The following is a 24,884-nucleotide window of genomic DNA, read 5'->3' on the forward strand; positions in this document are numbered from 1 at the left end:
TTGCTAAGAGTAATCTTAAAAGTCCCCATCACCAGAAAAAAATTTTTGTTAACTGTGGGGTGATGAATGCTAACTAGACTTATTTTGTGATTACTTCATAATATGTACAAATATCGAATCCCTATATTGTACACCTGAAACTAACATATCAATTATATCTCCATTTAAAAATAGAACAAACTTTATTTAGCATATTAATTTCAATTTTACAAAATGATTTCAAAGCCAGAATTACCAAAGCTAAAGGAAAGGTAGTGTTAAGATCTAGAAAGAATTTTGAAGAAAACAACATTGTGTTTGTCCTTTTCTATTTAGAATAAAAAGAGCATGCTTTATATGAATTTTAAGAACATTTCCCATATGATTTTAGGTTTTTGAAACGTTTGCATCAGTTTTATTAATGACCCAATGACTGAAAAATAAACCATATCTTTGTTGAACTCCATGATGGCAATATTACAAGTGGTTTTCTCCTGAACTTGGACTTGAATAGAAATAAAGCACCATTTGAGATTGATTTAAACTCAAAGCATGTGTTTAATGACTGCTAACTTTTCTTTGTCATTTAAAAATATGTATAACTGGTGTCTTCCATAATAACACTGATAGTCTAATGAACCTCTAGAATCAGAAGGAAACTCAAATGATTCTTTCTTTAACATATTAGTGTAATTCCACGCCATCTGATTACTTGGGTTTTCGTAAAACTTCAAATGCTACCACAGGAGGAGGTTACCTAATTTGTTTTGTGCACATTTCCTGAAGGTCAAATTATAGGTCCTTAGTGATATTTTCCTCTGAAAATATTGGCTATTGTCAATGTCTACAGCAGTGAATACTTAGAGGTGATAGTGGATCCTCATTACATGTGTGTTCCTTAAGAAAATGAATTTTGTTCTCAGTATATATCTTTAGAGAGGCTGTTTTACCAACACACCTTGCCAAGATTTCTGTCATAGAATAGTTAGTGCTCCATGATTTTCTTAAAATACAGTGACTCTGCCAAAAAATCCATTTGTGCATAAATGTCTCCTTTCTTTCTGTAATGGTTTGTTACTTCTGGTCAAATTTCATTTCTCATACTTTTTTCTTCTTAGTTAAATGACATTAGGGACTGTAATAGAAATTATCATGAGGAGAGTTTCAAGAACTTTTATGAGCTTAACTCCCAGGGATCCTGTCATCCTGCTTGATGAAATAAATACTCATAATCAAATATTTTCAAAATAGATATGGAAGAGAATCTAACCCCACTCATTTTCTTTGTCCAAGAAATACAGCTGTCTTGCCTGAGTATACATTTTTCCCCTGATTTAACTATTCCCTTATCTCATAGTCCTATAAATGTCCTAGCTATAAAATCTGAAAATGATGCAAATTTTCAGCATTATGAAGAAATGAAATTCATTCTGAAGAGATTTGGAGGGAAAACCATATGTAAGTGGCAATAGTACCACCATTAAATACAGCTGGTTTTGGTTGACTCCTTAATCATGGGGAAAACAGTGGAAAGGTAGCCACAGATTGTCTCCAGCCCTGAGTGTGTAAAACAAAGTTAAAACTTAGGAGACTGATTGGTAACACTATTAATTGATTTCAAAACTGATTAGAGGTTTAGCTCTTGTAGTTTCTTTCCCCTTCCACCCTTTTGTTTCTTTCTTTCGTCCTGTGTGTCTTTCTGTTGAGGACTTTGAGGACTGCAGTGATCAAAAGAACAAGAGTGGGAATTGAAAATTAGGCACATTCCTCAGCTTACGTGCCCTTTAGTATTTAGCTGGCTGATTGACTCCTGGGTAGTTTTAACTACAGCCACGTAGAAAGGACACTGGACTAAGGATCAGAAGGACCTTGGCCCTGCCATTCGGAGATGTATGTCCTGAGAAGCAGGTCCTTGTCTGAGCCTCCGAACCCACAGCAAGGAATCTTTAGGAGAAGGGAACTGTGGCACAGTGGAGAGGTAGAAGCATACCAGTGGGTGCTTCAAAAAAAAAAAAAAATGGGCTTGAGATAAATCAAAAAGTCTGAAATAAGTCATAATCTAGTCATTCCAACTCAGCTTTGGAACTGAGCCCTTTCTCTGTATAATAGGCAGAAAGGAAGCTGTAAACTTGGTTGAAAAACAAACATCAACAACCAAAAACTTCGGGGATCCGGTAAGACTTTTCAGACATAGGATGAAGTTGTTACCAGTAGAACTAAGATTATCATATCTACTTTTGTGGAAGGGGATTGAGATCTTCCATAGCAGATACATAGAAAATTTTCCCTTTTTCAGAATGAGGTGACCAAGTAAAGGTTTCCCTAAGCTACTTTTGGCTATAAACCTGAATTATTACATACATATTCATGAGATCTAAACAGGAATCCAAAAGGTGAAGGTCAATACAAAGCGGAAAACTGTTGCAATGATCACAGAAAGCAGTATATTGTAAAATGCCAGGAAATTATAATGCACATATACATAATAAATAATAATAAATAGTAAAGAGTATAAAAGGAGCATCATGGCATTCATAACTAATGTAGGTTCCCTGCATCTTAACTAATACAATTATCAATGTTTAGAAGATCTAAGAGGAACATGATTACAGTAGTACAGTAAGAAGGGCCTGGTTCCTACTAACTGGATAAGTAGGAAAGTTCTTTCCTCTTTTATCAACCCAGTATGTTTGATGCCTCAGTGTTGTCTCCCTGCAGCAGAAACTGAGCTCAGATAATGTATTATTTCATTTGGAAGTAAAGTGGTCCTGTCACTGAACCTAGACCATGACTCAGATTGGCAAGCCAATTATGGAAATGGTGACTGCATTCTAGCAAGATCTGTCCCGGTAATTGACGAATAATTTCTTCATTTTTCTTTCTGCTCTGTCTTCATAGTGCTGTTAGTCCCGATTCTTGGAATACCCCAGTGATGATGACCCTCACCAAAAGCAGATCCTTCACTTCAACCTATGCTGTTTCTGCAGCTAACCATGTAAACTCAAAAAAGCCAAATCGACCAGGTTAGTATTCTGTTGGGAGAAGGGTTCATACTCACTGAGTGTGCAGTCATGGAGTTAACTCTTAAGTGGTGAAACAAGATTCTGAGGGTGCATACCCAGATGTGTTCGGTTTGGCTGTTCTAAAGAGACAAAGCCTCAGTAACCAATTAGCTCTTTAAATTTCCACTTGATGGGATGATACAGATTCTTTCCAGGTTGCCATGCTAGATATCCTGTCTTGAACTTACTGGATGAGTAGGAAATTGGTGTCACCATGGAGGATAATCTCTGGAAGCATCATCTTATAATGTAAAAGCTAATGATGTACTTCCCAAATTTCAGTTTTATTTTTAGTGTTTACTAAAATTATTTTTCAGGACTATGGTATTTATTGGCATTCAAAGGAATGCTTCATTTACTTTAGGTTTTATAATCTTTTCAAAGAAACTCTTTATGTCACACACACACACACACACACACACATTTAAAGGAAAAGGTATTTAAATTTGGAGAAAATACAGGTCAGAATCTTTGAGAGCCCTTTGGAAGAGCCCACAAGTCAACAACCAAAAGACCCACCAGTACAGTGGGCAGGAGGTTTTCTTTCCCCTAAAGGCTGTTACAGAATGAAATTGGAGGTGATTTCTCCCATCTGGGATCTGGAGTCTGACTACTACATGGAGTTTTCTACCTCAGTGTCAGTGCTGCCCATATACTTCTAAGCATCAGCTTCTCTCTTCCCTCTAGCATCCTTTATTCAACAAATATTTGTGAAGCAATCACTATCTCAGACCCTGAACTAGTTTTGGGAATATGGCAGTGATTAAGCCAGACCCACTTCCTCCTTTCACAGAATCCTCACTTAACTCTAGTGGGAAATGCGAACAGGTTGGCGGCCATTACCATAAAGTATGTTAAAGACTGTGATGAGGAAGAGAGGAAAGACTTTTAAATAATGAAAGAGAAGAAAAGAGATACAAGATCAGGCAAACTGAGAGAAAGTTTAAGGAACTTTAGATTTTAGGTGAGTGGCAAAATTGGCAAGCATAAAGGGAGATGGAAACAGATACACAGGTGAGGCCCAGAGATCTATGACAAAGAGTTTAGCTATCAAGATTAAGAGCAGGGGGCCTGCATGGCTCAGTGGGTTAAAGCCTCTGCCTTCGGCTCAGGTCATGATCCCAGGGTCCCGGGCTTGAGACCCACACTGGTCTCTCTGCTCAGCAGGGAACCTGCTTCCCTTCTTTCTCTCTCTGCCTGCCTCTCTGCCTACTTGTGATCTCTGTCTGTCAAATGAATACATAAAATCTTAAAAAAAAAAAAAAAAAAAAAAAAAAGATTGAGAGCAGTGAAGTTTCAGGTAGGAAAGTGAATGATTAAGATAAAGAATACTCCATTTAATCAGAATCTGTACTGACTCAAAACTGGAATATAGTTTTCGTCAGATTCTGTTTCCAGATTGCCCCCTCCTAGAATCTCACTTGAGAGTCTGGGGTATTTATTATGACTTCTTCTTCTTGGAATGTTCTGACTTGAAATTTTCATCTCTGATCTCTGTAGAAAACGCTAAAGAGATTTCCAGTAGCTTCCTGCTTATGTTCTTAATCTTCTGCCTTTATAGCAGCTTAAGAATTTTCCAAATGGCTCCAGGGAAAAAGCACCCACTTCTCACTGGGCTGTTAGATATTCATGTTCTGGTGCCATGGCGGCATTCCCAAACTCCAGTTTTCATGTCATTAGCCTCGTGACATTGCTAAACATTCTGCTGACTTTCTTCCCTAATAGCTGCATCCTTTGCCTAGATTCTTAACCTTTTGCTCCATGCTAATGGTCAGTAAATAATGCTGTGAAGGGAAGAATAGTTCCTAGGACTTTGGCTCACCCTTCTGGGGGTATCTTCTTTCTGCTCTCTCTGGGAACCTAGTCCCTTTTGTTTTGCCTTGAAAACTTTTTTTTTCCTTTTAAATTCAATTTTTCTTTTTCTTCTTGAAGAAGCATGGATTTATTACAAACTACCACATCACAGCCAGAAACTCATCGCCTCAAAATGGCGACGAGTCTATGAGGGTTAGAGAAGTGGTACTGATATTCATTCCACTGATATTTCAGGACATCACCTTAAAATATAAACTTTTTATTTTAAAAGAGGCACAACTCTTCTGTTGTTTCTCACATCTAAAAAAATTCAGTACTTTCCTTTCCCTTTGATCATCGACTTTATGTTGGTGACTGTTTCTTTGAGTAATTTAAGTGCTAACTTTGCTTAAATCTCTGTTTAGTGTGGGAAGACACTTCCTCCAGAAAGTATGATATTGTTAGGGTTGCATCATTGACAGACACCGTTAAAAATAATTTGGTTTGGGCGCCTGGGTGGCTCAGTGGGTTAAGCCTCTGCCTTCAGCTCAGGTCATGATCTCAGGATCCTGCGATGGAGTCCCGCATCAGGCTCTCTGCTCGACAGGGAGGCTGCTTCCTCCTCTCTCTCTCTCTGCCTATTTGTGATTTCGCTCTGTCGCCTGGGTGGCTCAGTGGGTTAAGCCGCTGCCTTCGGCTCAGGTCATGATCTCAGGGTCCTGGGATCGAGTCCCGCGTCGGGCTCTCTGCTCAGCAGGGGCCTGCTTCCCTTCCCCTCTCTCTGCCTGCCTCTCTGCCTACTGTGATCTCTTTCTGTCAAATAAATAAGTAAAATCTTTAAAAAAAAAAAAAAAAATAAATAAATAAATAAAATCTTTAAAAAATAATAATAATTTGGTTTTCCAAAGACCTATCTGGTCTTCTCTGCTCTTTGGTGATTTTCCTTAAGCCTTATAACTTAGAAGTTACTAATGACCAGAGAAGTAGGACTGTGCTTTCAGTCAGGGTCAAGAACAGTACAATGTGTGCAAATACATGTGTGAAGCCCTGAGGGCAAATGCAGGTTACCTCAGTAATTTGGAGGCTCATCTGAGACTCCACTGAGGTGGAGGAAATGAATTTGAGCATTCCACATTAAATGTGAGACTTTAAAGGGTCACTAATGTGGTCCTAGGTCAGTAGGTCAGTAGAACCCTTATCTCTCTACAAAAAATACATGCAAATAATTTTGGAAGAAAGCATCACCAGTTAAGGGCCATGAGACTTTATATCAAGTTCGAACAAACTGGAGCGTGCAAGCAACATCACTAAACACACAAACTACCATGAGTTAGAACCAAACAACAAACAAAAGCAACTTTACAGATCTCTAAAAGGGTTGAGATATTTAAATGCCAAAATATTTGCATATTTTAATTTTAAAATATGCAAATATTTAAAGAAAAATATGAGGTCATAAAAAGTAACAGCAATGAGAAAAGAAATGATTGCAGAGCAGCTAAATATAACTTTTGGAAATGTAATCAAGGAAATAGGATAGGTTAAATGGAATAATGGACTCCTAGAGGGAGGAATAGTAAACTGGGGAAGCAGAGAATGTGAAGAAATTATCCAGGATGTGGCATACATGAGAAACAGGAAGATGTAAAAGATTTTTAAAAATAGAAGACTATAAGAAAGATCCAATGTAACATAATTATGTTTTAGTAGAGGATAGAGTATATAAACTCTGAGGAGAAACATAGTAAAGGGAAAAAAAAAAAAGAATTTACACATAGACACAAAATAGCAAAACTACACAATACCTAATATTATACATATATATAATATATATGTATATATATTATATATATAACATATATATGTATAAATATAATATATATTATATTATATTACAGTCAGCCAAAGATAAAGGAAATTTCAGGGAACACAGGTCATTCTGAGAGCAGAACTGTCTAAAGGGCATCAGAGCACACTAGAATCACTTTCTCAAAGTTCTGAGAGAATATAACAGACTAAAATAGTATATATAGCACAATTATTTCACAATAATATGGGAATGAACTAAGACATTTTCAGAAAATCAAAACTTTACCACCTGCCAAATCTTAACTGAAGGAGTTTATGATGGATATATTTGAGAAAAAAAAGTAGTAGCAGAGAAGAGGTCTGTGACCTAGTATAAATTTGAAAACCATGAGTTTATCAGAAAAACATTATATGCATAAAGCATAGTATTTCTGTATTTGTAGGTATTTTTTTAATTTTTGCTTTTTACTTTTTTTATTTAAAAAATTTTTTTTTCCTTTTTTTTTTTTAGAGAGAAAGAGAGTATGAGCAGGGGAGGGGCAGAGAGAGAGAGAGAGAGGGAGAGAATCTTAATCATACCCAGTGTGGTAGACCCCAGTGTGGGGCTCAATCTCATGACCCTGAGATCATGACCTGAGCCGAAAGCAAGAGTCAGACGCTAAACTGACTGAGCCATCTAGGTGCCCTGGTATTTTTTTTTTTAATTTTTAAGGGCAGAATTAAAATATTAGACAAAAATAATATGTAACTCAAGGGATGAAATATGAATTTAAATTTTCTATGTTCTTGTGTAGCTTGGGAAAAGGATTCAGTTGAGGAAACTGGCATAGAAAGTAACTTGCCCAAGCTCACGCAGTTAGTCCTGAATCCTTTCTTTTGTTCGAATGATTTTATCTAGAAAAAACTGAGGACAACAAACTGAAGTAACTTAAAATTAAGATTTTTATTGGTCCTTTCCTTGGGCAAGTACATGATACTGGAAGGTTTTGGTTTTGTGTCTCTCAGTTTCTTCATTTAAGTAAGAAAATTTAAATTATTAAAATAATCAACATGGTAAAGTCAAGAAGCTGAAAATGTGCTTGTTGTGGCAGCACGTATACTAAAATCCGTGTGCAAATGTTTTATCACTGTATACCTAAAAGTACCATGCCATGTCAATTACGTGTCAATTTAGAAAAAAAATCTGAAAATTATAGTTAGTGCATTCCCTGGAAATAACAGAGCAAGTGATGGAACAAGTATGAAGAATAACCTCATTTTTCTGTGTCGTACTCTTCAATTCATAAACTGTAGCCAAGAAGAAGGAACGAACTCTAAAAGAAAAAAAAAATGTCTGTGTAACATACTCCAAGGTCAGATGATAGAAATTAGAATAGGCATGGTGAGAGCCTCACTCCATCCTTACCATTAAGTACATAAGGTATCCCCATCATGATTACTGGGGAGGGGATTTTGCATTGTGACCTATTTAGAGTGCTGTCACAGGAGAACTAAATGTTTATAAAATAACCTATACCCTATGCATGCTGAATTCAACTAAGCAACTCCCTGAAAGTCTGCTGAAAGGGAAAAAAAGCCCATAAAGAATCAAAGAGTAGAAATTCTTATTTATTTGATAAAGAGACAAAAAGGGAGAGACATGTAGGCAGAGTAGAGGCAGAGGGAGAAGCAGGTTCCCTGCTGAGCAGAGACACACCCTGCCCTCCCACTCCCAGGTAAGCCTTGATCCCAGGACTCTGGGATCATGACCTGAGCTGAAGGCAGATGCTTAACCCACTGAGCCACCCAGGTGCCCTGAAAAGAGCTGAAAGTCAGTTACAGTTCTTCTTGATCAGATGGGCACTGCTGTTTTGAAATCTTGGTTTTTCCTGCAGTGACGGTGTGTTGATGTTGATTGGGCTAAGTAAGTGTGCTGTGTCTTACGAGTTCACTGTGCTGCCTCTGTGGAGGGGGCCAGGGAAAGTCCCTTTAAGTGGCAAAGAGTATAAGGAAGCTGAACCTAAATAAAGTGTGAAGGGAATTGGAGGAGGCGAAAGAAGCGATAGGCAAAAGAGGTAGGGGGATGCAAGCATGGAGAATAAACATTGAGAGGTAAATGACCTGTTTCCAGAAGGAGCTCATGAACTCTGTTCTTTGCACAAGTCAAGTAAAACAGTGTATCTTCTAGTTCAGTCAGCATTAATTTAAATTGTTGAAATAAACCCAATTATTATGCAATTGTAAATATAAAATATTGGGTAAAATCATGTAGGAGTCCTTTGATTAAAGCATAAAAACAGGATATTTAAATATAATTTACATTTTTAATCTTGCCTTTTTATTATGAGCCCCTGACAACGCAGAACTGCCTTTGTAATTCTGCTTTTACAATTCCTTCAGTTCGGGGCGCCTGGGTGGCTCAGTGGGTTAAGCCGCTGCCTTCGGCTCAGGTCATGATCCCGGGGTCCTGGGATCGAGTCCCACATCGGGCTCTCTGCTCAGCGGGGAGCCTGCTTCCTCCCCTCTCTCTCTGCTTGCCTCTCTACCTACTTGTGATCTCTCTGTCAAATAAAAAAATATATATATTTAAAATTCCTTCAGTTCACACTTACTGCATTTGCTGTAGACCCTTCCCAGATTCTTTTAATTTTTATATCATTCTTACAGTCCTCTTACAGTGAGTACAGATCTCTCTACACCTACAAGTTAGACTGGGTTTTTCCTGCAGAAAATTTGAAATGAGAGAGAACTTCAGTTATGGCACAGTGTATGTATGGGGGATGTTTTGCATTTTGCATACGTAGATACATTGTCTGTTTTGGAAAAATATTAGGGCTGTCCATTTTACTGAGGGCATAGAAAAGAGACATGTACTTATTACACATGCTGGTTCCTTTTTTCTTCAGTTAAAATTAAGCTGAGAGAGTTTTACAGAACAAAACAGATGGATTCACTTAAATAATTTTCCTCCAGTATTGTTTATCATCTCCCTTTAATCGTCCAAAATTCCTAGTCTCTTGACACATTTTCTCATGCTCTCAAAAGCAAGGAATTAAAGACTGAATTATTCAAAGGATTTGGTATTTTAGATTTTTAAAGTTACATTTTAAATTTTTTAAATTTTTAAATGCTTTAAGTATTTTACATTAGGGCAGTTTGAGTCATTCAAAGATTTATATTTCACAAGCTATGTCTTTTTCCTAGAGTCTCTTAAAATTACTCAGATATAAAGTGATAAATAAAATTGAGAGAATATGTATTTATTTGAATCCTCCCCACCACGTGTGCATGTGTAAATGTGTGAATGTGCAACATGAAATCGGATGAGACTCCAAAGCTCATAAAGTTAATCCTTCTAACTTTATACATGATTACATTTAAAACAACCTAGAATATGACTTGTTCTTGGAGGCTTGCTAAGAAGGCACTTCTCCCATTTCCTTGGAATATCCTTTTCCTGCTTCTGAGATCATTTTATTTGTAGTGTATCCTTTCTAGAAATAGAGTATTTGGTTATTTTCAGCACTTAAATCTCTCTTTCTACTTGAAGACTAACAACGTAAATATGTACCCATTTTCTGTAGCATTCCTAACACTTTCTCACTTAAAAACCTTTTTTCTTTTAAAGATTTTATTTATTTATTTGACACAGAGAGAGAGAGAGAGAGAGATATCACAAGCAGGCAGAAAGGCAGGCAGAGAGATAGGGGGAAGCAGGCTCCCTGCTCAGCAGAGAGCCCGCTGTGGGGCTGGATCCCAGGACCCTGAGATCATGACCTGAGCCGAAGGCAGAGGCTTAACCCACTGAGCCACCAGGCGCCCCTCTCATTTAAAAACTTTAAGATAATGTACACTGTAGTTTGGCTTGGGAAAAAGAGAATTTATATGCTTAGACCTTTATATTCTCACCTACAGTATAAAAATATCCCTGCTTCTTCCCCCCAGTTTTATTGAGAAATGATTGACATACATCACTATAGAAGTTTAAGGCATACCACAAGATGGTTTGACTTACATATATTGTGAAATTATTACCACCATATGTTGAAACAACATCCATCTTCTCGTTATAGATACAATGAAAAGAAAGACAAGAAAAAAGAAAAAATGTTCTTCTTGTGATTGGAACTCACACAGTTTACACTCTCAACAAATCTTCTTTATATCGTACAACAGTGTTAGCTACAGTCATCATGTTGGACATATATCCCTAATTGTTATTTATCTTATAACTGAAAGTTGGTGTCTTTTGATTCCTTTCCTCTGATTCCCTGTCTTCCCACCCCCTGCCTCTGGTAACCACAAGTCGGATCTGTTTTTCTGTGAGTCTGGTGTTTTGTTTTTGTTTTAAAGCTTTACATATAAGTGAGAACACACAGTGTTTGTCTCTTATTTCACTTAGCATATGCGTTCAAGGTCTAACCATGTTGCTGCCATTGCTAGGATTTCCTTCTTTTTTATGGCTGACTGATATTTCATTATATAGATGTGTGTGTATATACAACATCTATGTGTGCATATAAAACAACTTATTTATCTAGTCATCCATTAATGGTCACTTAGGTTGTTTCCATGTCTTGGCTGTTGTAAATAATACTGCAGCGAATATGTGGCATTTTTTTTTTTAAGTTAATGTTTTCATTTCCTTCAGCTATATTTCCAGAAGTAGAATTGCCGGATATTATGGAAGTTCTATTTTTAATTTTTTAAGGATCCCCCATACTGTTTTCCACAGTGGCTACACCAGTTTACATTCTCATCAACAGTGCGCTAGAGTTCCCTTTTCTCCACATCTATGCCAGCACTTCTTTCTTGTCTTTTTGATGGTGGCCATTCTAACAGGCATGGGGTGGTTATCTCATCGTGGTTTGAATTGCATTTCCCTGATGCCTAGTGATGTTGAACATGTTTTCATGTACCCATTGATCTTTCATATATCTTCTTTGCTAAAATGTTTATTCAAATACCCATTTCTTAATTGAGTTGTTTGTTTGCTAATGAGTTATAGGATTCCCTCATATATTTTGGATATAACCTCTTAGTAGATGTATGGTTTGCAAATATTTTTTCCCATTCCATAGTTTCTCTTTTCACTTTATTGATTGCTTCTTTTGCTATGCAGAAGCTTTTTAGTTTCTAGCTCCACTTATTTATGTTTTGATCGTATTGCTTATACTTTAAATGTCCTGTTCAACAAATCATTACCAAAACCCGTGTAACTTTTCAGAGAACCAGCTCTGTTTGATTAATCTTTTCTGTAGTTTTCCTTTTCTCTACTTGATTTGTTTCTGCTCTGTATTATTTCCTTTATTTTGCTAAGTTTGAGTTCCGTTTGTTCTTTATCTAGTTCCTAAGATGTAGATTTAACTTTTTTATTTGGGATTTTTCTTAATGTAGGCATTTGTGCTGTGAACTTGCCCATCAGAACTGCTTTTGCTGTAGTCCACAATTTCTGTTCTGTTGTGTTTCCTTTTGTCCAAAGAAACTTTTTTTATTTTCTTTCTCATTTTTTTCTTTGATCCATTGGTTGTTCAGGAAGCTATTGTTTAATCGTCCTGCGTTTGTGAATTTTCCAGTTTTCCTCTTGTTACTGATTTCTAGGTTTGTGTCCTTGTGGTCAGAGAAGATATTTGGTACGATTTCAGTCTTCTTGAATTTGCCAAGACTCATTTTGTGGCCTCGCATGGTCTGTCCTAGAAAATGTTCTCTGTGTGCTTGAGATGAATGTGTATTCTGCTGTTGTTGGGTAGACTATTCTGTATATGTCTCTTGGGTCCGTTTGTCCTGTAGTGTTGTGCAAATTTGTTGTGTCCATATTGATTCTCTCTCTGGATCATCTATCTATTGTGGACAGTGGGGAATTAAGTCCCCAGCTATCACTGCATTACCTTTTATTTCTTCTTACAGCTCTGTTAGTTTTTTGCTTTAAGTATGTAGGCGTTCCACTGTGGGGTGCATAAATATTCATAATTGTTATATCTTCTTGCTGTAATGATCCTTTTCTCATTGTAGATATTCTTTGTTCTTTTTATCATTTTTAGTTTAAATTCTATTTTGTCTCATAGAAGTATTCCTACTCTTGTTTTTTCTGGGTTAACATTTCCTTGAAATGTCTTTTTTCTTCCCTTTCAGTCTATTGTGTCTTTCAGGCTAAAGTGAGTCTCTTTATTTATTTTTTAAAATTTATTTATTTGACAGACAAAGATCACAGATAGACAGAGAGGCAGATGGAGGGGGGCAGGCTCCCCACCGAGCAGAGAGCCCAATGTGGGGCTCAATCCCAGGACCTGAGATCATGACCTGAGCCGAAGGCAGAGGCTTTAATCCACTGAGCCACCCAGGTGCCCCTAAAGTGAGTCTCTTTAAGACAGCATGTTGTTGGATCTTTTTTTTTTTTTTTTTTTAAATCCTCTCAGCCATTCTGTGTCTTTTAATTGGAGATTTTAATCTGTTTACATTTAAAGCATTTATTGAGAGGTGGGCACTTACTCATGACATTTTTGTTCATTGCTTTCTGGTTGGTCTGTAGATGTGTTGTTCCTGCTGGTGGTATCATATTTACCTGATTCTTTTGTGATCTTGATATCTTATGTTGGTATCTACGCATCTGAGTAACCAGGTTTCTGTTCCAGACTTTGCAGAGACCGTTCTAACCCCAGTCAGCTCAGTTTGTTTCTGCGCGTGCCTCCTCATAATGTCCTTAGGCAGGAGGGCCCACCCTTGTGTCTATTTTTGCGTGAGGCAAATGGTCGAACTCTGAGGATGGAGTGAGGAGATGTGCCACTGGCTGAGAACAGTTGGACGGGACTGCTGGCTTGGTTCCCTACCCAAGTGAAACTGTAGGGTGGGCTCCGCGGTGCCTTGATTCTCTGGTCAGGCTTACCAGATGGTCAGGACTGGTACTGTATTCAGTAATAGCAGGGTTATGAATCCATCCCTGCTCTGGCAGGGACCCAAGACCTGTGCAGCTTCTTGTTTAGGGACCTGAATCAGGCTGGAGTGTGCATTGAATTCTCTGGTTCTCTGAGGCCATCAGTTTTGCTCTGAAGATGAGAGAACCCACAGGCTGTGCTCTCTGTTCACATGCCGTTGCACAAAAGGCTATTGATGGGTGATGCAGCTTTCCCAGTGCTCTGGTCAATCAAACTATAGGTTGTGTCAGGACTGAGCAGGGCTCCAAATTAGATTCCCTGCCTGAGCACAGCAGGAGAAGCAGCCGGAAAGCCAACAGAGCTTGTTGTTTGTTGTCTTAATTCAAGCTGTCCCCCATCCCAAGCTCTGGGACCAAACCGGGCTTTGTTCTGAAAGCCGTCAGTTGCACCTGCCCATCGTTCAGCTCCAGTGCTGCTAGACCACGCAGCTTCTGGGAGCTGGTCAGTTGGGGCTAGAAGACAGTCTGCTCTGGGCAGGGTTCTGTCTCTGCTCCCTGCTTAGGGAGGAGAAGGGGTCACTCCAGCTACTTTGAGTTTCCCAGATAGGTTCTCCAGTTGACAGGGGCTGGGAGCTACCCTCAGCCTTCGCTATGAATGAATCCCCCTGCTAGTGTATAGCATTGGGACACTCCACACCCCATACTGGCTTTGTTCCGGGGTGTTCCATGCTGCCACCCACCACTTGGCTCAAGGGCCCCTGGACCTCACTGCTTCTGGGAATTGTCACCAGTCCTTTTGGTCAGATGGAGCTGGGAGACACTCTCCGCAGTGGGTGAGGCTATGATTTACCTCCTTGCCTGGGCAAGGACATATAGGGCTGACGAAACTCCTCGCTTAAGAATCTGAATCACACAGATCTGTACCGACCAAGTTCACTGATCAGTGTGTGCCTCCAGCTTGGTTCTGCAGATGAGCAATGCTGCTGGTTGAGATTACTATTTGGGCATTGCAGGTGTGAACTTGATCTGCCAAGATCTGTGTCCTGGTTGCTGCAAGCCCCTACCCCTTTATCCATCACGGTCAGATTCCCAGTGGTGGAGCCTCACAAATGTCCCTGTAATCCCCATGGCACAGATCACAATAGAGGCTCCTACAAAGCAACCCACAGTTCTGCAGGGGGTGAAGGGGGTGCTGGTTATCCTCTTGGGTTCTCTTTTCCTGCTGGAGAAACCAGAGGCTCAGGGGAGACTTCCCCACACAGTGTTGTGCTGGCTGGGGGTACAGGAGTGTGGTCAAGTTGAGTCTCTTCTCTTACCCTTCTAATGCAATTGGTCTTGGTCTCTGTGGTGCAGGGGCTTCAGCCTCACGCCCACGTTCAGGACTCTCTCCGTATGTCTTGTTCTTGAGTAGTTGTTCTTTGTTCCTCTGAGGGAGAGCTAAGCCGAGCACATCCTTTGTTGCCATCTTGGTGATTGAGAGCACATACCCCTCTTTTTATAGCTGTTGCCAACACTCGCGCTGTTAAAAGTGTTCAAAATAGTAGACGAACAGTATTACAGAAGCAAAGTGCTTTTCCTCCGTTACAAGGTTTATTTTAACTTTCATCCCAGGCACTAAGTTTGGAGTCTTAAGGTCTGCTATTTGTTTAAATTTAGTTAATCCATGAGTTCCAAGAACTCTAATCATCGAGGGGATTTTTAAATTTGTATTTAAGGGTGAATTGCTTTTCTCTGAGAATATCAGCTGGCAGCTATGAAGAATTTGCAATGAAAAAAAATCACTCCTCTCATAAATTGCCTTTAGAAAATATGTTGTGTTAAGACAGATACAGGTACTGTTCTCATAGGTTTTGCTATATTAAAAAGGTGGTAGAAAACTTCAAAAAATTCAGTCAGCTATCAAAGTAATTAAAGAATTGCCTAAAGCAATGCCTATCAGAAGTTTCTTTTTCAAAATAAACAACAATTAAAGTCTTGCCTTGGCCTATCCGCGTTCTACAGCCTTGTCCAGCAGCTTCTCTGGCCACATTCCCTGCCCCTCTCTTTCCCCTTTGCTAAGCTGCACCCACACTGACCTCCTGACTAACCCTCTAACACCCCCCAGGTAGGTCCCTCTTTCTGGAACATGCTTCCTCCAATACTTGTCTAAATGTCTTTCTTACTTCCCCAGGCCTCTGCTCAAATTTTACCCCTAGAGCCTCTCTGTTTCTCTGTTCTATATTCTCTACATTTTTTTCTTTAGATCACTTATAACTACCTGGGTTTCTTTTCTTTCTTTTTTATTTGTAATTTATATTCAATTAGCCAACATATAGTACATCCTTAGTTTCAGATGTAGTGTTCAGTACTTCATTGATTGCGTATAACATCCAGTGCTCATCACATCCCATGCCCTCCTTAAGGCCCATCACCCGGTTACCGCATCCCCCACCCACCTCCCTTTTCACAACCCTCCGTTTGTTTCCTGGAGTCCAGAGTCTCTCATGGGTTTCATGGGTTGTCTCGGTTTCTGATATCTTCCCATTCAGTTCTCCCTGCCTTCCCCTATGGCCCTCTGCACTATTCCTTATGTTCCACATATGAATGAGACCATAAGGTAATTGTCCTTCTCTGCCTGACCTATTTCACTCAGCATAATCCCTTCCAGTTCCATCCAGGTCCATGCAAATGGTGGGCATTCATCCTTTCTGAAGGCTGAGGTATATTCCGTTGGACATCTTTCTTTTTATCCTTCCTTGTCCTTCTTTCTCTTTTTTCTTCCTTTTCCTCCTCTTACACCTCTTTTTAAAATTTCTGACTCCTCCAAGAGAGTTGAAGCTCCATGATTTCAGGGAATGTGTTGCTGTTCTTCACTACGCCGTCCTTAGTCTCTGGAAGGGCACACAATCAGTGTTTGTTGAGCAAACCGATCATTACTCTGTGCAGATACTTTCTTTATACCACATCGCACCCCCGACCTACTCCTTAATGTTTATTCTGCTTTCCTAAGATTATCTGAAAATTCAGTTGGCCATAATCTAACAAACAGTCTGAATTTAACTAGCCCTTTCCAACCTTTTTCCATCAGAGCATGTTGTGTTACTTGTGAAATGATATGTATGACTGCAATAATGTTACAGGGCAGTGGAGAGATGGGAAGGGATTTAGAGCTTGATGAAAATTTTATTTCCTTCATTTTGTAAAATTATAAAATCTCATCATAAAATATTAGAAATAATATTTAAAATTAAATTTATTCTGAAGCTTCCAAATAAAATATTTATTCAAAAGAAGTTATAACCATTAGTACTTCACAGGACACCTGTAACCCACTTTGTTACACACAATAATAGGTTCTTTGGAAAACTGAGTTTAGAATTTAGTGGGATTTTGTTTGTTTTGCTTTGGGGGCTTTTTTGGGGGAGCTGTTTAGGACATTATGTACTATGCAGGTTTGTCAGTATCTTTGGTAAAAGAGCTAAATCTTTTCAATAGAAATAGAAATTTTTAAAAAACCACTAGCTGTGTCATTATAAAGTGCAGTACAAATGCTGCCTAACAGATGATAGAATCCTCTTTCTCCTTGGACAGTCTCTGAGAGCAGTATGGCCTAAAACAACTTTCACTAAGAACAGCTGGGCTCACTCCATATTCTCCCACTTATTAGCGCTGTGACCCTGGGAAGGTTCTTTAACCTGTCTGCGTCTGAGTCGTTTCCTTTACCAGTGAAGGGAAGGGATTGGTCTTGCCATGGGGAATCAACAATACACATACTGAGCAAAAAGGAGTAGGAGGGCTGCCGACCTCCAGACTTCTCAAAGGAAGAGCAGGGTTTCTCATCTGGTGCAACAAAACGAAAGAAAGTAGGGTGTCAGCAAGAAATGTAAAAATTGCAAAAGCCCTTCAGCAAGCTTCATATTCCTTTCCGTGGACCAGAAAATCTTTGGGTGTCACAAATAAAACTTGTGAGAGAACTGGACGTTGGAAGCAAACCCAGCTGCCTGTTCCCCACACGGATCATCCAGTGATGGGGGAGCTGCTGGCTATGCGTTTGCCCCGGCAAGAAACAGAAAACAAGGAATGATTTCATTCCATTTGCCTTACAGTAGGTTGTTGGGCACCCCCGCAGTGCTGAAAAACTGTGAGCAGATGGCTATTCTGAAGATAGGGCTCTCCTCAGTTTTAAGGCGGGCTGCCTTGTGTGTTTGGGAGAGTGGAACTTCAGAAGATCGCGTCCTTGTACTCAAGTATCGGCATTTTGAAATCTAAGCCAGTTTTCTGTAAAATTTTCACAATCGAGAGTAAACACAGTTTGGCACAGACACCAACACTTAAAATTTGGGCTTGAGACCTATTGTTTAATCGGAAACGGATCGTCTTATGTTTTTCAATGTTTTCTTCAGGAATGACTCTGATCAGAGTCCTGATCCACACAAATAAGGTAGTTTTACTGAAAATGTCGATGGCTCATAAAGTTAATTGCCTCTCCAAAAAATCTGTCTTCTTTGTGTATTTTAAACATCAAATACCTGCCGAAGTCGGCTCCAGATAAGTTAATGTTTAAAACAATAGCAGATCCTGTGACTGCTAAAAATTTCACAACCTAGGAGAAGACAAACACATGAAGAAATTTTAATTATTATCATTAGGTCAGAATGACAAGAAGAACCAAAAATGGGAGGAGAAAATAATATCCTTCTGTCCTGAAGTTATTCCAGGACACCAAGGCTTCAACTGGATTTGCCAACATTGCCACTGATTTTTTAATGATGATTCATTCTTTGCCTTTCACACGGTGGAGACGCCCCACTGTACACCTTGTCTCCAGATGGGCTCAGAGAGGGCCAGCTCCCCAGTCTGAGTGCTCACGTGATCCTGGTGGAGTCACTGGGGGTATGAGGTGAAGTTTAAGAGTTGTGATTTTTAATTTCAAAAAAAAATTTTGATTTCGGGATTTAAAGACTCTTTTTCTTTCTAGGTGCCCTAGCTAAAATTTCACCTCTTTCATCGCCCTGTTCCTCACCTCCCCAAGGGACTCCTGCCAGCAGCCCAGTCAGCAAAATTTCTGCAGTGCGGTTTCCAGAATCTGCCAACACAACTGCCAGACTGGGCCTGGGTTCTCACAGGGCATTAACTTATACTCAGAGTGCCCCCGACCTGTCTCCTCAGATCCTCCCTCCACCTGTTATATGTAGCAGGTAAGGCTTTTACATTGTTAACTAGATGTTCACCCGTCCGAAAACTCTTATTAGTGTTCCTCACCAGTCCACACAGTTCTATGTAGGTTTGCCAAAGAAGTTGACATGAGAGTAAGTATAGGTTAATGTTTCTGTTGAACAGAAACTTGATTTTTCCGTGGTTTCCTGTGAATAGAAATAGAGTCCCTAGAGTCCATACAGCTAACCTTGGAGGTGATAGAAAATAAGTAGTTGTGTATTTCCTCTGCCTACTAATGGAGAATGCATAAAGCATATAATTAAAAAATCGTATCAAGTGATTTAATATGATATATTATGTTGGAATATTTTTTACTTGCTCTTCAAGGAGGATTTTATCTCCATTTAAAGGGTATATTCGGTTTGCAATCCCCACTTTAAAAATGTGCAGATAGGGGTGCCTGGCTGGCTCAGTCAGAAAAGCATGCAACTCTTGATCTCAGAGTTGTGAGTTTGAGCCCCATGTTGGGTGTAGAGATTACTTAAAAATCTTAAAATAAATAAGTAAATAAATGAATACGTAAATAAAAATGCTCAGCAAACACATGGCACATTATGGTTGGACTGAAATGGGTCTCTGAAGGCAGTTAAACAATTGGCTTGTACTGCTCTATCATTTTTTTTTTAAGATTTTATTTATTTATTTGTCAGAGAGAAAGAGAAAGAGAGCGAGCGAGCACAGGCAGACAGAGTGGCAGAGGGAGAAGCAGGCTCCCTGCGGAGCAAGGAGCCCGATGTGGAACTCGATCCCAGGGATCATGACCTGAGCCGAAGGCAGCCGCTTAACCAACTGAGCCACCCAGGCGTCCCTGCTCTATCATTTTTAAATAGAATTGGAAATAGGAAGCATTGTCTTTTCACAGATGATAAGAAAAAAAAGCTTCACATAGCAAGAATAATTATTTTGACAACATGGTCATGAAGAAGGAATTACCTCCTCTTACTGATTACTGTATTGTTGTTCTCTGGTAATAGCTTCATCTTGAAGGATGGAATTACACTAGTATTACAATAATACTAGTACATAATAATTACTAGTAATATAACTAGTAATAATAATTACAATAATATAATACTATTACACTATTCTTTTAACTCGAAGAGTTAAGTGCTTTTATGCTAAGTGTAGTCATGAGAGTGCCTTGAACAAAATGCTATTTCTTTGCTGAGGTTAATGAGGATAACCATTTGGAGTAATGAGTTTACATACTGGTCATCTAATATCACCTCTTAGTTCTCAGACCTAGATTTGATTACTATATTCAGTTTTACGCTTCACAGATTTCATTTTCAGATCATTTAGTCATAAACTCTAAATCAATGCTCTTTTTTCTAATCTTTATATATACTTGTTTTCTCTTTACAGATATTTTAAAAGCGGAAATCATTTTTGTTAGTTTATTTGTCTAGGGCCAGAGTAGAAAATTAATTTACCATCCTGATGTTACTCTGTGACCCTCTCTATGAGACTTTTTTTTAATAAAATAATTTCTGTGGAATATTAATCCCATCTCCCCCTTCCCCACACATACACAAACCATGATCTGCTATAAAACACATACCATATTTCCCTTGGTGATTCACAGCATACATCACTTTATTAAAAGCTCTGAGAAGTCCTGCAAAAAGCAAACCTCTTGGTTTTTGGCTCAGGTAGCCTTTTCTGAATTTATCTGACCACAGAACCAATTTATTTAGGTTAACACACAGTAATTGCCCATGGAGCTAGTCTATGGTGGACCATCCTTAGGAAACATGTTTTTGTGCTATGCATTGCAAGCCAAGATGTAGCTCAATGGGGTAATTGACATCAAGGACATCTGCTCCCAGCATTTCTAGGGAGACTCTCCCACTGTGGGCTCCAAACATGTGGGAAATAAGTCGCCTAAAGAAAGCAGAGATGTTCCAAAAAGATCTATCACTTGCATAGCTTTTCTCCTCATGGTCTATTTTTTGTACTCTTAGAGAATGTAATGGATTTTTATAAAAGAAGTTTTGGAGAAAAACAAGAGAATTTCACTGCCGACTTGTTCAGTAATGTTTATAAATCCAGTAGTGTGTCTTTTATTTGTTTGGGCTTTATAAATCTGTAATTCAAACCACGTTCTATTATTGCCTTCAAGGCAGCCACCCATGTAGGCACAGAGAGCTCCAGAAACACACGACTAATTATTGTGGTTTCCCTTGCTGAACTCGAAGGGTTTGGCATTGAATCCCAGTCTTTTGGCTGCTGTAATGTCTATGCAACAAGCTGTTTTTTTGGCATAAGATGTAGTATATTTGAGCTACTAATTTAAGTGCTCCTTTTAAGTATTATCTTGCAATGAAAATTCTTAAAACTAATAAACCCTCCATTTACCAAGTGTCACCCAAGAATGTAAGCCCATCATTTGTATCTGCTTTCTTTTTTCTTTGGTCTGTCATTTTCTTTTGATTCCCTAAATCAAAGTGATAGGGTCTCATAATTAGAAATATTTTGCATGGGATGCTTCCCTATTTATGTTTAAGGCTTGAAAATAAATTTGCTTAGGATGAAAATAATCTCTAACTGGCAGATGCTTAGATCTACAACACACATATATAAGCACAATTGAGGGAAAATAAAAGTGATGAGACCTTTAGTAAATTATAAACCATTCCTCTTTTCCTTTTAGAGTGAGTCCTTGTGGTTAAATAACAAACAAAAACCCTCTGAGACCGTTTGTAATATTAGGCAGAAGAAAAGAACCCTGAAGCAAAAGGCAGAATTAAAATCTAACCATGGAGTTTCTGAACAAGATAAGTGAGAGAAGAAACTTGCCAGGCTATTTGTGGGGTTACTTTTTAATTTTTAAAGCAGTCAAAACTGTTGAGAAAACAAAAGTATCCCACCTTCTCCAATGTCCTCTGTTAAAGAGCCAGGACTATGCGGATGCTCATTTTTCTAGATTACTCACAGTGTACACCCTTGGCCCGTTTTTCTCAGCTAGCATTTGTGCAGCCAATTTTCCACTCCCTCTCTATCACAATGTACCTCTACTTTGTTCCTTTCCTTTGGGCTTTAGCAGGTGACTGATTGGTCTTGAAAAAGGAATTAATTTTTATTTTGCGGCAGAAAAGAAAATTAGCATACTGTCTTTCTATCTCCACATATGCAGTCTTGAAGGGCTCTTTGGGCATAAAATGTCTTAACCCATAGAAATAAATCTACTAATGAGACTTTTAGGCAGGTGCAAAGGGTATGCATTGGGGAAGATATTTTTGACTAAATATGCCTCAGCACCTCCAAAGTCACTACTATGAGCAGGTAGCAGATTGTCCTAGGATTCTCTAAGTAATGTAACAAAAGTGGTTTCAAATGTGGTCTAGACTGTGGAGGAGGATGGGTGATGAGTGAAGCTTCTGATCCTTTAGAATGATTACACTCTTGCTAAAAAGAAAACAGTCTATCAGCATCTATGTGTAAAGCAAAGCAATTTTTTTAATCAAATAAGTGGAAAGTAGAAATATTTGGTCATTATCTGCCTTCATGTGTATGTAGACGGTGTGTGCCTGTGATTTTTTGAAAAGAGAGAATAAACTTAGAGCTGTTGCACTGTTTCTCAGCTGTGGCAGACCGTATCCCCAAGGGAATCCTGCAGACGGGCCCCTGGAGGGGAGCAGTGGAGCCATTCGGACACCAAGCAGAACAGGTAATTCTGTTTGCATTCTGTTCCTCAACATGGAAATCACTTGTGTTTTTACCCCTCTGATCTAAAAGGTAACATATGTTTCTGATTTTTTTATTTATTTTTAAAGATTTTATTTATTTATTTGAGAGAGAGAGAGAATGTGAGAGAGAGAATGAGAGGATCAGAGGGAGAGACTCCCCGCTGAGCAGGGAGCCCCATGTGGGACTCAGTCCCAGGACTCCAGGATCATGACCTGAGCCAAAGGCTGACGCCCAACTGACTGAGCCACCCAGGGTGCCCCTGTTTCTGAGTTTTTAGATGACAAGTGTAAAAAGACAGTGAAGGAAAGCAAAATCATCCCTAATCCTACTACTTAAGTTCAGCATGGATATGATTTTGTTCAAAATTGTTTTGAATACCTATCCACAAATATATATATATATATATATATATATATATATATTTCAATATATATATATTTCAATATATATATATTTCAATATATATATATATTTCAATTAGATGTCATTTTATATAATACATAGAACTATATGGTTCTACTCTATTCATAGAACTATATAGAACTATTATCTTGGACCCTGGAAGCTTGTCCATTCTAGGATACTCTGGAGGTCTCTGTTGCAGACTGAGAAAATACCCTGTTGAGATCACTATAAGTATACAAAAATGCTGTTTCTTGAGGCAGTATCATGGTGAGGTTAAGAACACAGGCAATGGATCCTGGTTTTATCCTATTCAGCTGCCTACTACTTTATAATCTCTGTGCCTCAGTTCCTGCATACGTAGATGGGGATAATAATAGCACCTCCCTAACAGGATTATTGTAAGAGCTAAATTATTTGGAACATGTAACAAAAACACCAATTCTGAAAGATAGATGTACTTATATGTTTACTGCAGCATTATTTACTAGAGCCGAGATAATGGAAGATACCTAATATATGATGGAATATTACTCAACCATTAAAAAGAATCAAATCTTGCCATCTGTGACAACATGGATGGGCCTAGAGGGCATTACGCTATGTGAAATAAGTCAGACAGAGAAAGAGGAATACCCTATCATTTCATCTATACATGAAGGCAAGAAAACAAACAAACAGGAACAAACTTGTAAAAGTGCAGTTAGGGGAAGGGAATTAAGAAGTACAGGCTTACAGTTCTAAATAAGTAAGTCATGAGGATGAAAGGAAGAGCAGAGGGAATATAGTCAGTAGTATTGTAATAACTATATGTTAGCTGCCCTTACCGGAAGTATTACATAATATATATAATTGTTGAATCACTATGTTGTATGCCTGAAATTAACATAATATTGTATGTCAACTGTACTGCAATTTTTAAAAATCACTTAAGGACTTATAGTATCTAGGTCACTGTAAATAGTTCATGTTTGCTGCCATTACTATAACGATTAGTGTTTTATTTTTATTGATGCAACTGTAGGGACTTTATTTTGTTAATGCTGAAAGATTACAAGGTAGGAAAAACCTGGCCTCTCTGGACTGTAGACTTGAGGGTGATAAAGCTATGTAAGAATGATTCTTAATTATCTACTTCAGCGTCTATTGACCTATACTCAATAAATTTTGATTATTTGCCTATGAAAATGGCAGTGTACAAAGGTCAGGAGACATAGGCAAGGAAGACTCAAAAGGAACATTTTTTCTGATATTGTAGCCTTCTGAAGACTCAGAATATTCCCTTCCTTATGTCCCTGATCATCTTTGAATCTTCTGAGTTGGATACAATAGGGGGAGAATTTCTTTATCACCTTTGTTGTTTCACATGGAACTATGGCCTTGGAGTGTTCGTCACTTTTTTTTCCTACAAATTCGGGGATTGAAACTTGGCAAGTTCATCTTCATACTGTGTCTCATTCTTATATAGAACAAGTTGCACGAGAAAGTTGGAAGAAAAAGGGGTCTTTGGAAAAGTTCTATGAGATACTTTTGATGGCACTAGGCTACATAACAAAAGACATTATTCACTAGCAACTTAAGAAAAATTAGATAGTCAATGTATGAGGACATACAATAGTCCTAGAAATACCCAGAGCAACTGAGAAAGAAGAACAAAGTTAGAGGAAATCTATTACCTGACTTCAAGACTTCAGCTGTAGTAATCAAGATAGTGTGGTGCAAGCTTGAGGATCAGGAGATAGAGCCAATAGAATAGAATGGAAAGCCCCAAATTAAAAAGCCCCATTAAATTTTCAACAGAGATGCCAGAGCATTCCAGTAGAGTTGGAAAAAATGAATTTCACCCCCTACTTAACACCATATGAAGCATCATCCTTGATGGAGCATAGACCTAAATGTAAAAGCTAAAACAGTAAAGCTTCTGAAAGCAAATAGGTTTGTGCTTTAGGGGAAGGCAAAGATTGCATAGGAATCCTAGTGAAAACCCTATAGGAAAAAAAAAAAAGCTTGACTTTATCAAAAGTAAAGAATGTAGGAACTAGAGTCCTATTTCGTGAGTTCAAACTCATGTGGCAAAATTTACTAGCTGTATGCCCTCAACA

The 24,884-nt window shown here is 38.5% G+C and overlaps 1 protein-coding gene across 3 annotated transcripts in view; it reads left to right on the plus strand.

Annotated features, from left to right (window-relative positions):
* Window positions 1-24,884, plus strand: part of PDE3A (phosphodiesterase 3A) — a 324,042-nt gene that overhangs the window by 265,782 nt on the left and 33,376 nt on the right. For all 3 annotated transcript variants that reach the window (XM_044229305.1, XM_044229307.1, XM_044229306.1), the window contains exons 5-7: window positions 2,878-3,002; window positions 18,452-18,671; window positions 22,275-22,360. In XM_044229305.1, the coding sequence (XP_044085240.1) occupies window positions 2,878-3,002; window positions 18,452-18,671; window positions 22,275-22,360 (431 nt within the window). The remainder of the gene's footprint in view (window positions 1-2,877; window positions 3,003-18,451; window positions 18,672-22,274; window positions 22,361-24,884) is intronic.

The sequence above is a fragment of the Neovison vison genome, chromosome 12, assembly GCF_020171115.1.
Source record: "Neovison vison isolate M4711 chromosome 12, ASM_NN_V1, whole genome shotgun sequence".
Lineage (NCBI taxonomy): Eukaryota > Metazoa > Chordata > Mammalia > Carnivora > Mustelidae > Neogale > Neogale vison.